The 15,106-nt window shown below is 45.3% G+C and overlaps 1 protein-coding gene across 1 annotated transcript in view; it reads left to right on the top strand.

Moving 5' to 3' along the window:
* The first annotated feature begins 1,316 nt into the window (after positions 1–1,316).
* Positions 1,317–15,106, top strand: part of TEKT5 (tektin 5) — a 55,325-nt gene continuing 41,535 nt past the window's right edge. The window contains exons 1-4 of the mRNA XM_039492952.1: positions 1,317–1,889; positions 2,755–2,838; positions 6,346–6,416; positions 11,580–11,723. Of these exons, the coding sequence (XP_039348886.1) occupies positions 1,317–1,889; positions 2,755–2,838; positions 6,346–6,416; positions 11,580–11,723 (872 nt within the window). The remainder of the gene's footprint in view (positions 1,890–2,754; positions 2,839–6,345; positions 6,417–11,579; positions 11,724–15,106) is intronic.

Below are 15,106 nucleotides of genomic sequence, written 5' to 3'. Positions count from 1 at the left end.
TGCAGTGTTTGGCTGGGATTGAAGTCAGTGATGTATTCTGACAGCAATCTTGCAATCAATGATGCACATGAATAACTTTACACCAATGAGTAGCTGCAATGTGTTAGTTCATTGGGGTACTCATAGGAGTGAAGTTACTTATATGCACAAGCTTTTGCAGAATCAGGCTCTCTCTGCTTAAAAAGCCCAATCCAACTTCCAGTGAAGTTGATGTAGCTTCATTCCCTGGGTTTAGCATGCTAACGCAATGCTGCTGAATCTGTTCCTAACACGGCAGGGAAATTACATTAAGAAGTCATCTTTAAAAACAACAACAAAAACCCTAAAACCCAACCTCCATCCCTCCTAATTTTGAGCCCAAATTAACTGACAGTGTCTCTCTAGTTTTCCCAGACAGGAATGTTCCACAGTGTAACTAATGCTCATATACAGTATATTTCCCCAAATTGAAAATTAAACAGTTTCATATGCTGTAGATAAAAAGCTAAGAGGGTCATTCTCTAGAATTGAACACCTACAGTTTTGAAACCAATCTGCAGCAATTTAAGGAATATTGTTTGAGAGAAATATTATTTCTATTGAAACAAATGATTTATCTGCAAAATTCCTTCTATGGGGATGAGCAACATGGAGGTCTCAAAGCAGTGGATTTAAGAAAGACTAAGATGTAAGACAGAGGACAAAAATAGAGAGGAGAAATGGGAAAAATGCATTTCCAGTATGGGATTTTAGTAAATATCTGTAAATGAGAGGGAATGAGATAGTTAAAAGGCGGCGTGAGAGAGGGCTCTCCGCTTTACAAAAAACCCTCATGTAAATGCAAAAACAGAGGCAAAGCCTGAGATTTTTACTCAGTTTTACTTTATCCACACTCAGTCAGTTCTCTAAGTCATTTGTACAGATAACTATACAGTTACTTGTCTGGGGGTGACTATGCCAAAGGCAGTGTTAAGCCTTTAAACATGGCGGGCGTGAGCCAGATGTTCCCAGGAACCTGAGCACACATCTGCACTGGGAACTTATGCAGTTAATAACAATCCTCTGCAGTCTTTCAAAGCAACCTGCTTCCTCAGTGCAGTTGGTTTGTTTGTTTAATAAAGCCAGCCTGAGCATGCTTAAGGATCCATTGTGGATAATGATGTCCTCAGCAGGCTTTATGACAACATCGCTGAGTCACAGAGGATAAAGCAGCACCTGCAATAAAAGCAGCACTAGCCAGGAGATACAACCATTCCTCTCTTGGCTTTGAAGCTACACAGGCTGCAGTGTTTAGGTTACAAAGAAAGGAAGGGTGGGTGTATGAGGTAAGGAGCAAGATGGAATTCCTTGGAACCACTCAGACAGCCAGCTACTGTGGCCCCAAAAAGAGCTACTTATTCCCTGAGCCAGTCTCCACCAGCACTACTCAGGACAGTTACCAGTCTTACTACCTGCCAGGTTACCGCTACCTCAACTCATGGAGACCCAGCCTGTTTTACAGAGTATCTGCAGTCCCCACCAACTCAGGTGAGCAGGGGAATATGCGAATCTCTGCCCCTTTACGGCCACCCACTATACTGCCCTCAGTGCGGTCTGCTTTATATGCTCGCTACTCCCCCCGTGACTGGTACCAGGCAAACACAGTTCAATACAAAGGATCAGAGTCCTGCCGGCACTGGGCTGGCCGGCTGAATGCTGATTCTTTGCGACTGATGCAAGACAAAAACCAGCTGACCCAGCAGACCCAGGACAACACTGGAAGGAGCCTAGGACAGAGACTCTCTGACATCGATTTTTGGAGGTCGGAGCTGACCTATGAGCTAGAGCGTCTGCTGACGGAGATTCGTGCCCTGGAAACAGCCAAGAGGCGGCTGGAGTGTGCTGCTGATGAGGCACAAAGGCCACTGAAGGTAGGTCAGAGGTAGCTACTGTTCTCTAAACCGCTTTGGGGAACAGGCAAAGCAAATGGATAGAGTTCTAGCTTAATACCGAATGTATTAGTATGTCTAAGGGTACGTCTATACTACCCACTGATCCAGCGGGTAGTAATCAATCTATCGGGGATCAATTTATCGCGTCTCGTCTAGACGCGATAAATTGATCCGCGAATCGACGCCTGTACTCCACCTCGGCAGGAGGAGTAAGCAGAGTCGACAGGGGAGCCGTGGCAGTCGACTCGCCACCGTGAGGATGGCCAGGTAAGTCGAACTAAGATACTTCAACTCATGGAGCTGAAGTTGCGTATCTTAGTTAGATCCCCCCTCCTAGTGTAGATGAGCCCTAAGCCTCGCTCTTATTTTTACCAAAACAGCCCTGGAGATTGCATTTTGAAGATCTGAGATGCAAGTTAATTCCAACAGAAAAATTGCATTAACATGGATTTAAGTTTTGCTGTTTAGGAATGGATGTCAGCAAACACTAAAAACATCAGAAGTCTAGAGTTAGAGTTTATAAAACTTGTAGAATATTATCTATGACAGTTATTTCTATCAAAGATCCTTGTATGCAAGTACAAATACAAAAATCAAAATTCAGGATCATGCCTGCAGCTTGCCCTTAGAAAGCAAACACCAACAGAGATAAGCATAAATCATAGACATGCATCCATTATATACAATGAAACCACCCCAAAGTATCAAGTACAATTCTGTTCCATCTCTGTTAGAAGGCCACCTCTTACCAATCTGTTCAATGGTCCCTTGACAAGTAAGTTGAAGTTCCTTTGTATAGTGCAATACTGAATTTGATGTAAATTTTCCTCTGGTTTGCTTGCAGGTAGCCTTGGAATGCTTATATAACCGTGAGAAGCGGATGGGGATTGACCTAGTACATGATGACGTGGAAAAGAACCTCATACGGGTATGATGAGACTTGTTATTTAATAAATTAATCTGTCGAAAATAGCTAACAATCAAAGCAGGTGGTTTTTATTTGGACAAAAACCACAAACTCTCTCTGGAATTCAGTTGCAAGACTGAAGAGAAGGGGGAAAACACATCAAGTTAAGGAACCCATAGTAATTTTGAGAAATTAATCATGAATATGATTGTTACCTTTTGGACATGATGGGTAAGGTGTCAAAGCTTTAGACACTACATCACATAAAGTCTGTTCTAGTGTCTCGCCATATAATTGAATACTCAGGCTAATCTATCCTGTGGGAAGTTAGTTGACAGGGAGAGCTGGGGATAAACACTATGGGGGAGGGAGCTAAGTGAGTTTATGTGAATGCAGCAGGGGTCATGGAAGAGGGGAAGCTGGGGTGGAAGGATGAAAGCTTACCCCTTCTTCCTCACCCCAATAGCCAGGAAAGAAAGCGTCATTCTGGTGGTTCCTCCAATCACTGCTCTGGAGCTATCTTTGGGCTTCATCTGTGTAGCCACCTGTAGGGTAGTGTACTCACCACCCATCTTGTCCTCTTGTGTCAGGGTGCAATGTTGCAAGCAGCCCTTGTCTCCAGCACCTTCTGCAGGCCATCTGCCTCTCACCAGGTGCTCCATAGCTTGGCCCTCCAGCCAAGTCACGTAAAGTTCTGCTATCTTCCAGGGTTCCAATTTGAAAATTCACAAAACATCCCAATACAAAAGAGCCTTCAGCCCCCTCTTGGACTATTCCTCAGCCCATCCTTCAGGGTCAGGCTTCAGTCCCAACCTGGACTCAACATTCCTTCTACTCGGCTTGCATGCCTCTTCCTCAAGAGTGGCAGGGGAGCCCAGGCTCCATCTCTACTCTGGCTTCCAACTCAGGGACCCTATATTAAGCAGCTAGGTCTGCTGCTTCATACATGCTGCTGTTTTCCTGGGCCACTTCCTCCCTCCAACTTCCCTTGTGCTGCTTCCCCGCAGCTTGAGCTTAACACAGCCTCCAATATGATGTGTTTGAGTTTGGTTCTCAGGCCTCTAGCTTCTCCCTAGGTCCTTACAGCTTTTCTTTTCTCTTTTCCTTTCCTGCCCTTTAGGGGATAACTCACACTCCATGGATTTCTCTCTACAGAAGGTTGGTTTCTCCCTTGTAGCTACCCACCTGACTGTAAGGCCCAGGAATCTAATGATCCTATCCTAGCTCTGGACCCTCAATCAATCAGTCACAGGTGTTCTATTTGGCACTTAGTCCCATCAAGCCCCCTTACACTCCTTGCTTGGCTAACTGACTCATCTGGAAAAAAAAAGTAGCTGCTCCTGAGGGTATGGCTACACAAACCATAGAGTGTGTGATTCATAGAATATCGGGGTTGGAAGGAACCTCAGGTGGTCATCTAGTCCACCCCCCTGCTCAAAGGGGGAACCAATCCCCAGACACATTTTTTACCCCTGTTCCTTAAATGGCCCCTTTAAGGATTGAACTCACAACCCTGAGTTTAGTAGGCCAATGCTCAAACCACTAAGCTATCCCTCCCCCTGATTGCAGCAGCTGTAGACCTATGTAAGCTAGCTTCAGTCTAGGTAAGCTTATGCATTGACAGCAGTGAAGTCACAGCAACATGGGCTTCAGCATGGTGTACAAACCTTCTTGGGGTGCTGGTAATTACTCAGGTGGCGTGGCCATGCTGAAGCCCATGCTGCTCTGGCTTCATTGCATCAGTACATGAGATAGCTAGATTAAAGCTAGCCGGGGTATGTCTACGGAGGCTGCAATTACGCTCCCTGATTACAGTGCAGACCTACCTTTAGTGGATGGTGGGCAGCGTCAGAGCTGGAATTTGGGGTAAAAAAAAAATCACCTTATTGGCAAGGGTTCTTAAGAAAGTACTGGAATTGTTTTTACAGCATTTGGAGGCATGTTTAAATCTGAGGAAGGGTGATTAATTAATCTCTTTGGAGCAGGGACAGTCTTTTTGTCTTGTTTGTACCGAACCTACCACAATAGGGTCCTGGTCAATGACTAGGATTCCTAGGCACTTCAGTAACACTACTACTACTAATACAGTCATGTGCTCTTTTAAATTCAAACTGGCCCCATATGTATTTTCCTGTTGGTAGCCTTTGGACCTAAAGAAAGCAGTCTTAGGAATTTGCAGTGTGAATACAACTGTCATTTTGTTCAAAGGCTATGCCAGTGTGCGATCACTGTAAGACAGAAGGTGGTCTACTAAGAGGTGCTCTTGATGTTTTAGCATCTGCAAACATGAACGTGTGTGTTCTTAGAGACTCACATTGCCTCTAAGTTTCTAGGCTTGTCATGGCAGAGGTTTGGGCCAGAGTTAAAGTTGTTCAGGTGACTGACTGTGCGTTTTCTTATTTTCCTATCTTTCTTATTTTTTTTTTAAACTGGGGACCTTGATTTTGAATTTCCAGCTTTGCAACATTTATGATTTTTACACCCTTAAGTCCAGGTTTGGATGATCAGACTTAGTGTCTACCCAACATCAAGGGAAAGTTTCTCCCTAAATGACTTACCGTCAACCATAGAAGAGATTTAAAGGGGCCACATCATTAAAGTCCATATCCAGAACACTTAATTATGAGACTTGCCTGGTAGCAGCAAAGGCAATATGGTAGTAAAGACTCATTACTTAATATCAGAGAAGCTCAAGTCTAGAAGCTGCTATCTTCCAAAACCACACTGAACAAAAACCTTAAATTAAAAAAAAAAAAGTGTCTTAAAGACTCCTGACACCACTTACAGAAATATATTCAGAGTTTTGTAAACTCGTGTATATAAAACTATATCTTACAAGCTAGGTATGAAGGCTACAATGGATTGAAGAAGGGAAGCAGCGGGGCAGTACAAAGGCAAAATTAAGTTTGTTTGGGAGACCATAATTACAGTCTTTACATGGTTTCCAATATGGTGTGTTTGAGTTTGGTTTTTTGAAGACAGCTGAACTTCAACTCTGAAGCTCTTGGCTAATATTAGACCTTCTGAAGAAAACTATAACAGTATTCATAAAGAGTTTTCCCCTGAAGCGAGATTTTTCTCAAACTAAACTCCAAGATAACACAATTTTTTCCCTCAGGGAATGTGAGTGAGAAATTAAGGAGTGTGGGTTAATGGTCTAAGCCTCAGGTCTGAAATGTCTCTAGCATGCCTAAGTCAAGCAGAATTTGACCCTATATTTGTTAGGGTGGTCCTATCTACTAATATGCTTGATATTACATAACAAGCCATAAACACTAATTGTGTCAGTGTTAAGGTACAGCTTTATTGCCCAGAGGAAGAGAATAGGAAAATCAAATGCTCCCTGTTTTGATTGGTGCACAGTATATCATATCTCAGTACTGACAAAGGACATTCTCAGCTTCCCTTAGGGCAGTTAGATACGTGATGGGTAGGTATGTAATCTGCAGAATAGTTAAGTTTATTTTATATACACTGAAGCAAATTAATGAAAAATGTCCAACTGTTAATACTGTGATTACATTATAGGAGGTTGACTTGTTCAAGTCTTGTCAAGAAAGAATGAGAAAACTTGCAGAAAGAATTGATCAACAGTTGGGGTAAGTGCTTTTAAACCCCATTTAAAAGAAAGGGGAACTGAATCCAGTTTCCTTGGGAAATGTAAATTATTCTAGAATAAATAATATCTGATTTGATAAGTCTGATTACATTCACTTCCTTCAACTACGATATGGACAAAAAGGATTCATGTTTCTATTCTCTCCCTGCTAGGTGCAAAACTGCCATCAGTATAACTGGAAGCAGGCACACATCAAAGGGAGATGATTATACATGATGGTTAGGCCACATGAGAAAGACATATATAAATAGATGTTATAATTACTGTTCTTGTCAATGGTACAGTTATGAGAGTCAAGTGGAGGTGCATTACTGCCACTCATTACTGCAACACCTAAAATAATTTTGTATTTAATACTGATCAAATAAAAGCCAAGTTTATATTTTGGTGGCATGAATTCTACTCACTTCCATTGGCTGTGATTGCTAAGTTAACTTTTATACAGTTTTATGACCAAATATGGAAGATACAGATTATAATGTTTCAACTGAAAAGTATTGACAGGAGATATATTGCTGAGTTTAAATGCCAAGGTACTAGCAAACCTCTTATACTGAGAAAAACAGGGTCTTGATCTTTCCCACTGAAGTCAAAGGGCTGGGTGTCTCCCGCTGTGGAAGAAGCAAAAGGAAAAGAAGTTATTACAAAGGTTCCATGTGGCTAAGAGAGCAAAAATGGAGGCACATATTCCCTCCTTGTGGGCAGGATGAGCAGTAACACTGGAGAGGCAGGGTGTGGCTTTCTACCCTCCCCAAACTTGACTAGCTTTAGGTCAATCTGACTCCAAAATCTGCAGGGTTGGGAGATCTGAACACTGTACTTGTCTTTCCATTCTGCCTCCCACCCATAGCAACATACCTGGCTCAGGTGTTCCTGTTGCAAGTCTCCTACCTTTTCCTCTCCAAGACAGGAGGATAGACACTTCAAAAGCTAGTTTGTCACGCCAGCTACAGGACTTCGCTACAGATGCATAATGCATAAAACAGCCAATCTTTATCTCTATCCTTTCTGGCTATCCACCCATCACCAACATGATGATGATTTTTAAATGTATTGAGCTGTCCAGATGGGAATACCAGAAGTTAAGTGGTGGGGCAAGGATGGTCCTTCATGGATCAGTAAGTGGTTAAAAGACAGTAAACAAGGTGTAGGAATAAATGGTCAGTTTAACAGTGGAGACTGGTAAATAACAGGGTCCCTCAATGATCTGTACTGGACCCTTGCAGTTCAACATATTCATAAATGATCTGGAAAAAAATGGTGAACAATGAGGTGGCAAAGTTTGCAGATGATACAAAATGACTCAAGATGGATAAGTCCAAGCAGATGGCAAACAGTTACAAAAGAAGCTCAAAAAACTGGGTGACTGGGCAACAAAATGGCAGATGAAATTCAATGTTGATAAATGCAAAATAATGTGCATTGGAAAACATCCTAACTATATATACACAAAATGATGGGTTCTAAATTAGTTGTTACCATTCAAGAAAGAGATCTTGGTGTGGTTGTGGATAGTTCTCTGAAAACATCCACTCAATGTGCAGCAGCAGACAAAAAAGCTAGCAGAATGTTAGGAACCATTAGGAAAGGGATAGCTAATAAGACAGAAAATATCATAATGCCACTGGATAAAGCCAGGGTAAACCCATACCTTGAATATTGTGTGCCGTCCTGGTCACATCATCTCAAAAAAAATATTATGGCAGAGCACCGGCTTTGCCATGGCAGGGGGAGGGTCCTGCACTTCTAGGCAGTTAGGGTTTACCTCAGAGGTTTGCTGTGACCCTCAATGTAGCCTCTCTCCCCTCCTAGAGGCAAGGGTTACAGCTTACTGAGTCACTTTCATCATCGGCCAATCAACGGGTTTGGCATAAGAACCCTCTTTAGTCCCTGTTTTCCTTCTCAGGGAGTGTTTGTGTGTGTGTGTGTGTGTGTAGGGAGGATATGGGGGGAACTCAGGCCCTCCTTCTTCTTCGGGTTCCAGCCCAAGGACCATAATTGGCAGCAGAAACAGGTAGTTTTCCTATACTACCAGAGCTATAGCCCTTCCCTGGGCTACTTCCCTAAAGGGTCCCCCCTAGGTACCTGACCACACTTGTTCTCCTGGGTCTTTCACTACACACTTTCTTTCTCCCAGTATTCCCACAGCACACCGTCCTACTCCCAGCTGGCCTCTGTCAAGGGGCTGCCTTTTAAACTAGTCCCAGCTGGTTCTAAATGGGCTTCAGGTGATCTGATTAGCCTGTTTCCTTTGATTGCTTCTAATCAGTTCTTAACTGGTTCCAGGTGTCTTATGGAGTCTGCCTGACTCAATTGTTTCTAGCACCTCCCTGACTGCTCTGGTGCAGCCCCTGCCCTGGTCACTCAGGGAACAGAAAACTAGTCATTCAGCGTGCAGTGTGTTTTCCTTCTACCAGACTCCTGCACCCAACCGGTCTGGGTCTGTCATATATCCCTCCCCGCTGCTCAACACCAAGAGGTTGGGCAGCTTGGGACGCCATACAGTGCACACGTGACGAACCATCGGCATTGCAATGGCAGCTGCCTGCTCTATGTTGCATGTGAAACTGGAAAAGTTGGAGAGTCAAGAACCACCTGGTTACCCTGGAGTTCTTCTCCTTGTTTCGCTGCATCTATTGAAGAGGGGCACGGTCAGTTACAAGGACAAATCTATGCCCGAGCAGGCAGTAATGTAATGCTTCCATGGCGATCCGCTCAAATGTAACTTCGATGATCGGCAGGGGTACCAGAGGGACTCTTAGATGTAGACGAGGTCTGTGCAATTGATATTTGGGACAGGAGGTGCAGAACCGCTAGACAGTCTCATGTACCCCCAGCCAGAAGAACCTGTGCAAGATTTGCACCTGGGTTTTCTCTGCCCCCACATGTCCTCCAAAAAGGTGACTGTGGGCCAGGTTTAATATTGCCCTCTGGTGTTTGCAGGGTACTAGGAGCTGGTGTACCTCTTGCTCCTGCACACACACAACCAGGTACAGGAGGTCCTTCTTGATTATGAAGTACGGCCAGGGCACTCAAGTTTTTCCCCACTACGGGTACCCCATCTATCTCAGCCACCTCCTTCCTGGTGCTCTCATACCTTGAGTCCTCCACCTGGTCCCATCCGAAAGTTGCCCTCCCGGGACTTATCAGCTGGAACTCTGAGAGATCTTATGCTACCCTCTCAGCCGGCTCTGTGGGGGTGGTGTGTGTGTGTGTGTTGGAACCAGTTTCTGAACCTTCCTGCTTCTCGGGGTCCTTCCTTTTAGTAGCCTGTGTCTTCCCACCTACACAGGCAGCCCTTTGTCCTTATAGCAGGATTCGGGTACCCAACGCCTAGGCAGCCTTTTTTTTCCTTTTGGTCTTCAGCCTCCCCCAGGGGCGGGGAATAGTTCCTGGGATACTTCCACCAACATTGAGGGAGAACATTCTGCTGTGGAGGCCTCCCTCAGTTCAGGAGCTCCTCTTCCTCTGACCCCTCCAGTGGGAGCAAGTTTCCAAACCCAAGAAAATCTCTTCCGATGAGCATGGGACAGGGAGGTGTGGGACCACCCCTACTTTCACCTGAGTGACATTTCCCTGAACTTCTAGTTTTACTGGTATGATGGGGTAGTAGCTAACAGTCCTATGGATACATGTTACCATTGTACATTCAGCCTGTGTTAACAGGCTGCACTTTACTAGTTTACCTGAGATCAGGGTAATAGCACTCCTGGAATCTACGAGCGCTATGGTTTCTACCCCATCCACTTTTACTGGCCTTGTATATTTGTGTGGGGTGACTGCGACCCCCACAAGGTTGAGGAGGGAGCATGGGCCACTCCAGTCCCTGAGATTACACTGCACGGGCTCTTCGAGGTTAGGGCACTGGGCCGCTATGTGACCCAGCTTCCCACACCTGTAACACCTATAATTACTTCTCCTAGGTTAGGAGGTTTAGCCTTGGGGTTTCCCCCACCCAATCCATTCCCATCCTCCTGGATTCCCGTCTGGTCTTTGGCCTCCCTCTTCTTCCACGTAAGGGTCCCTGGGTGTCTGGTCACCTGAACCCCTGGTGTTGGCATTGGTTGCCTGCCTCGTATGGGGCCTTCCCTAGGTAGATAGGTCAATTCCCTGGCCATCAATTGTCTCTCTACCAGCACGATTGTTTTATCATAGGTGGATGGGTTGTGCTGGCCTACGCACACACACAGGTCTGGCGGTAGTCTCTGCATAAATTGGTCTATGACCAACGTCTCCAAAATATTTTCCGAGCTGCATGCCTAAGGCCATAGCCACCTCCGAGCAAGGTGCATCAGATCGAACACCTGAGACCTTGGTGGCTTGCTCTCCTGGTACTTCCAATCATGGAAATTCTGGGCCCGTACAGCTGCCATTACCCCTGACTGTTCATCTTAGAAAAGAGATGAATAAGGGGGGATATGATAGAGGTCTATAAAATCATGAATGGTATGGAGAAAGTGAATAAGGAAGTGTTATTTACCCCTTCACATAACACAACAACCCAGGGTCACCCAATGAAAATAGTAGGCAGCAGATTTAACATAATAAACATAAGGAAGTACTTCACACAATGCACAGTTAACCTGTGGAACTCATTGCTAGGGGACATTGTGAAGGTCAAAGGTATAACTGGCTTCAAAAAAGTAAGTTCATGGAGGAAAGGTCCATCAGTGGCTATTAGCCAAGCTTGTGAGGGATGCAACCCTGTGTTCTTTCTGGGTGTCCCTAAGCCTCTGACTTCCAGGAGCTGAGACTTAATGACAGGGGACGGATCACTTAATAATTGTCCTGTTCTGTTCATTCTCTCTGAAGCACCTGGCATTGGCCACTGTTGGAAGACAGGATACTGGGCTAGACTGACCATTGGTCTGATCCAGTATGGCCTTTCTTATGTTCTTATGGGGGAGAGAATATGCCATAGCTACCACTTCCCTAAACATGCTCTCCAACCCAATTGTCAGTGCAATAAGCTCATGCTGTCCATGCCACCCAGCAGAGGCCAGTGGACTGTAGGATCAGGTGGGCGGAAGTCAAGCTATACAGGACTGAAATGAAAGGAACCAGTTAATCTGTAAGCGATGCCAAAGTAAATGTGCTGATTAAAGATGGATTATATTTTAATGTAAGAACTTGCTCTTTGCAGTATCAACAGAGATGCACAGCATGCACTAGAGAGAGATCTTTCTGACAAAAACTCAGCACATTTTATTGATGAGAAGTGTTATAATCTGAGGAACACATCGGACAGCATCAGCTTCTATCATGGAGTGGAAAAAATAGATGGAACGTAAGTATGAATAATTATTGTACTCTCTATCCCTTATATGACACCCCCCCATATCTGTGGGGCAGATTCCTATGCGTGCCTTAATGTGCATCAAGGTCTCACCTCTTCTTTAAGAAAAAAGAAGTGGCCTTTTCCTTAAGATTGCACATTTTGCCATAGAGACCCTCCATTACCTTCAGTTACTCCTTGCTTTTTATTTATTCCTTCAGAAGCTTCAGGGAATGTCTACACTACAACAAAATACAGGCAGCTGACCTGTGTCAGCTGACTCAGGCTCATGGGGCTTCGGATGCAGTACAATTAAATTACAGTGTAGATGTTTGGACTCGGACTGGTGCCTGGGCTCTGGGATCCCTCAAGGGGGGAGGGTCTGCACTGTAGCACTTCAGTGTAGACACTACCTAGACTGATGGGAGGGTTTCCCTGTTGGTGTAGTTAATCCACCTCCCTGAGAAATGGTAGCTAGGTCAATGGAAGAATTCTTCTGTCGACCTAGCGCTGTCTACACTGGGGATTAGGTCATCCTACCCACACCACTTAGGGGTGTGGATTTTTTACACCCCTGAGCGACGTTGTTGGGTTGACCTAACTTTGTAGGGTTGACCACACCTATGACTGGATCTAGCTCCCGCTGGAGCGTATCAACACCCTTCACTCATCTGGCAGAGGGGAGATTAAATATTTACCAGTAATAGGCCACACCACCAGGTTTTGCTGGCAAGGCTCCTTTGAAAGCAGAGGTGGCCCAATGAGGAGCTGAATCCCTTTTACCTTCAGCCCTGTCTCCACATATTTGAAACGCTTTGTTTCTTTTTAAAGAGCATTATTTGAACAAGTAATGGTCATGAAAGTCTGGTCAACATTATTCTTGGAGACGTGTGGGAAGTTGGTCATCTCTGGTGCCTGTACATAACTTAGCCTGTAGCCAGCTTTATCTTCCAGCTAGAATGCTCCTTTAAAGCCATGGGAACCTTCGCAGGGATTCATGCAGATTTCCCCCCACTGTTTGATTCATAAATATTTGCATCCTTCAATTAAAAAAACAAACAAAATCAAAGTAAAATTTTGCTGTAACTGCAAAGTGCGATGTGATTTGGGTCAAAACCATGCAAACACACACGAAGCTTTGTACTACAAGTTTCCATAAAATAGCCCAGGGTTACTTGAGAATTAGGTCTATGGGCTTGTCAAATTTTTTTAAAACTTTCCATTACACTGGTAACATTGAAAAAGTTTGGCATAGCTCTACCTTTACTGTCTGGATTTAGATTTTCAAAAGCTAATAAAAAAACAAACAAACCCTGGCACTAGCCAGTTAATGAGAAAAAAACTGATGACTGACGAGAATCTGTCCTGAGGGTAGCCTTGGATGTAATCGAGAGACCTACATCTGGCTTAAAAATGACAGGAATAAAATAACTTCATGCAACAGAGGGCAGTGTTTGTTGTGCTAAAGGCATGTTAGCTGCCTGGTAGAGATCAATTTGCAATGCAGCATTACTTGTGGTTCTGAGTCTACTTCATACATACGAATGATAGGTAGCACTACCTGCTGATGTCTGCTCATGGAGGAAGAAGCAAGGTGGGTGAGATAATATCTTGCACTGGACCAACTTCTGTTGGTGAGAGAGTCTATTTATTGAAATAGTCCTTTTTATAAGGGATCACACTTACTACTGAAATGCAACAGGGCCGCCCAGAGGATTCCGGGGGCCGGGGGTCTTCGGCGGCGGGGGGCCCTTCCGTTCCGGGACCCGCCGCCGAAGTGCCCCGAAGACCCGCGGCGGGAGCCCCCCGCCGCCGAATTACCGCCGAAGCGGGACCCGCTGCTGAAGTGCAGCCCGGTCTTCGGCGGTAATTCGGCGGGGGGAGGGGGGGTCCCCGCCGCGGGTCTTCGGGGCACTTCGGCGGCGGGTCCCGGAACGGAAGGGCCCCCCCGCCGCCGAAGACCGGGCTGCGCTTCGGCGGCGGGTCCCGCTTCCCCCCCGCCCCGGCCCCAGCCTCTTACCCCCGGCTCCCTCCTCACCCGGAGCCTCAGCGCCTCGCCGAAACAGCCGCAGCGTGTGGCCGGCGGGGCCTGAGCTCCGTCCCGCTCAGAGCCGCGTGGTGAGGGGGCGGGGCTCAGGGGCCCCGGCGGAGACTCGGCGCTTGGTGCGCTGAGGCTCCAGGAGAGGGGCGGAGGCGGGAGCCTCCGCTGTTCTCTTGGGGGCCCCTGCGGAGCCCGGGGCCCGGGGCAAATTGTCCCCTTTGCCCCCCCCTCTGGGCGGCCCTGAAATGCAAGCATCTCTGGGCTGGAACTTGGCAATCACTCCACTGGCTCTAGCGACATGACATATGCTGGGAACTGGAAGTGAATAAGAATATGCTAGCTAACTGAGGTAAAAACAGTTCAATGGGTAAGTTTTATACTCTTGTTACCATATAGCCATTTTCCTCTTATGCCCCCATGTTATCCACAGCAATGCCATTTTCCATTAACATGTGATTTCAATTCAGGAGCATAGCAGGTGTGTTCTATCTGGACCATTCAGCACAGACCACCAGATAAATTATAGGCTGGGGAAATAGTGTTATCAACCAGTTAAGATACTCAGTCAAGAATGAGACCTTCTAGGCAAGTTGTTTTTATGATAATTCCATCAGAGCACAAAAGAGGAGAAAGTGCACAGAGATGATCCAGACTAGTAGCTGCAGGCAGGGTTGGCTCAAACAAGCATGGTGTTTAACCTATAAACTCATGCATCTAGCATGCTGATTTATGCATGATACTGTGATGTCATATTGAGTGATAGAAGCTTTTCAGGGCAACTGCCTAAATGAAGGTGTGGCATTTGGGTGGTTTAGTTTTCAGTGAAAAGAGCTGCCAGGTCCCCTGGCTTTGTACATTTATTATTTCAGATCTGAGAGAGAAACCCCAAGGAAAACCATAAAATATCCATTGAGAAAACAAAAATTGACAGGATAATCTCCCCCCGCCCACCTTCAGCAGTTAATATTTAGCCCCAGTTTTCAGCTAAAACATTAAAGAAAAAATATAAGACTGGAACTCTAGCAATAGTGAATAGTTCTTTAAGTGATTAGATTCAGACATGTCTTTAGAGGGAAGCCTGGGTTAGAGGAAGGTAGATCTGAACTCAAACGGAAGCTTGACTTGGCACTTCAGTTTAGTCATGAAGATTTTTGTTCATTTTTGTTTTGATGGAGACAAGATCATGTAGGCTCCACAGTGCATTACATACATGGATTAAACTAATTCAAAGGAAGGCAGTGGTGTAGTTCCCCTTTGGAGGGTGTGTCCTTTGTAATGCTGCCACATCCAGGCTAGCTTTCCGTGTTTACCTTTCCATAATAGCCTTCAACATTTGCAGTTGCACTCTTAGTAG

This window comes from Mauremys reevesii, linkage group 10 (genome assembly GCF_016161935.1).
Source record: "Mauremys reevesii isolate NIE-2019 linkage group 10, ASM1616193v1, whole genome shotgun sequence".
NCBI classification, from domain to species: domain Eukaryota; kingdom Metazoa; phylum Chordata; order Testudines; family Geoemydidae; genus Mauremys; species Mauremys reevesii.
Note: the sequence above shows the minus strand (reverse complement) of the source record. Positions and strands in the feature narration are given on the sequence as shown.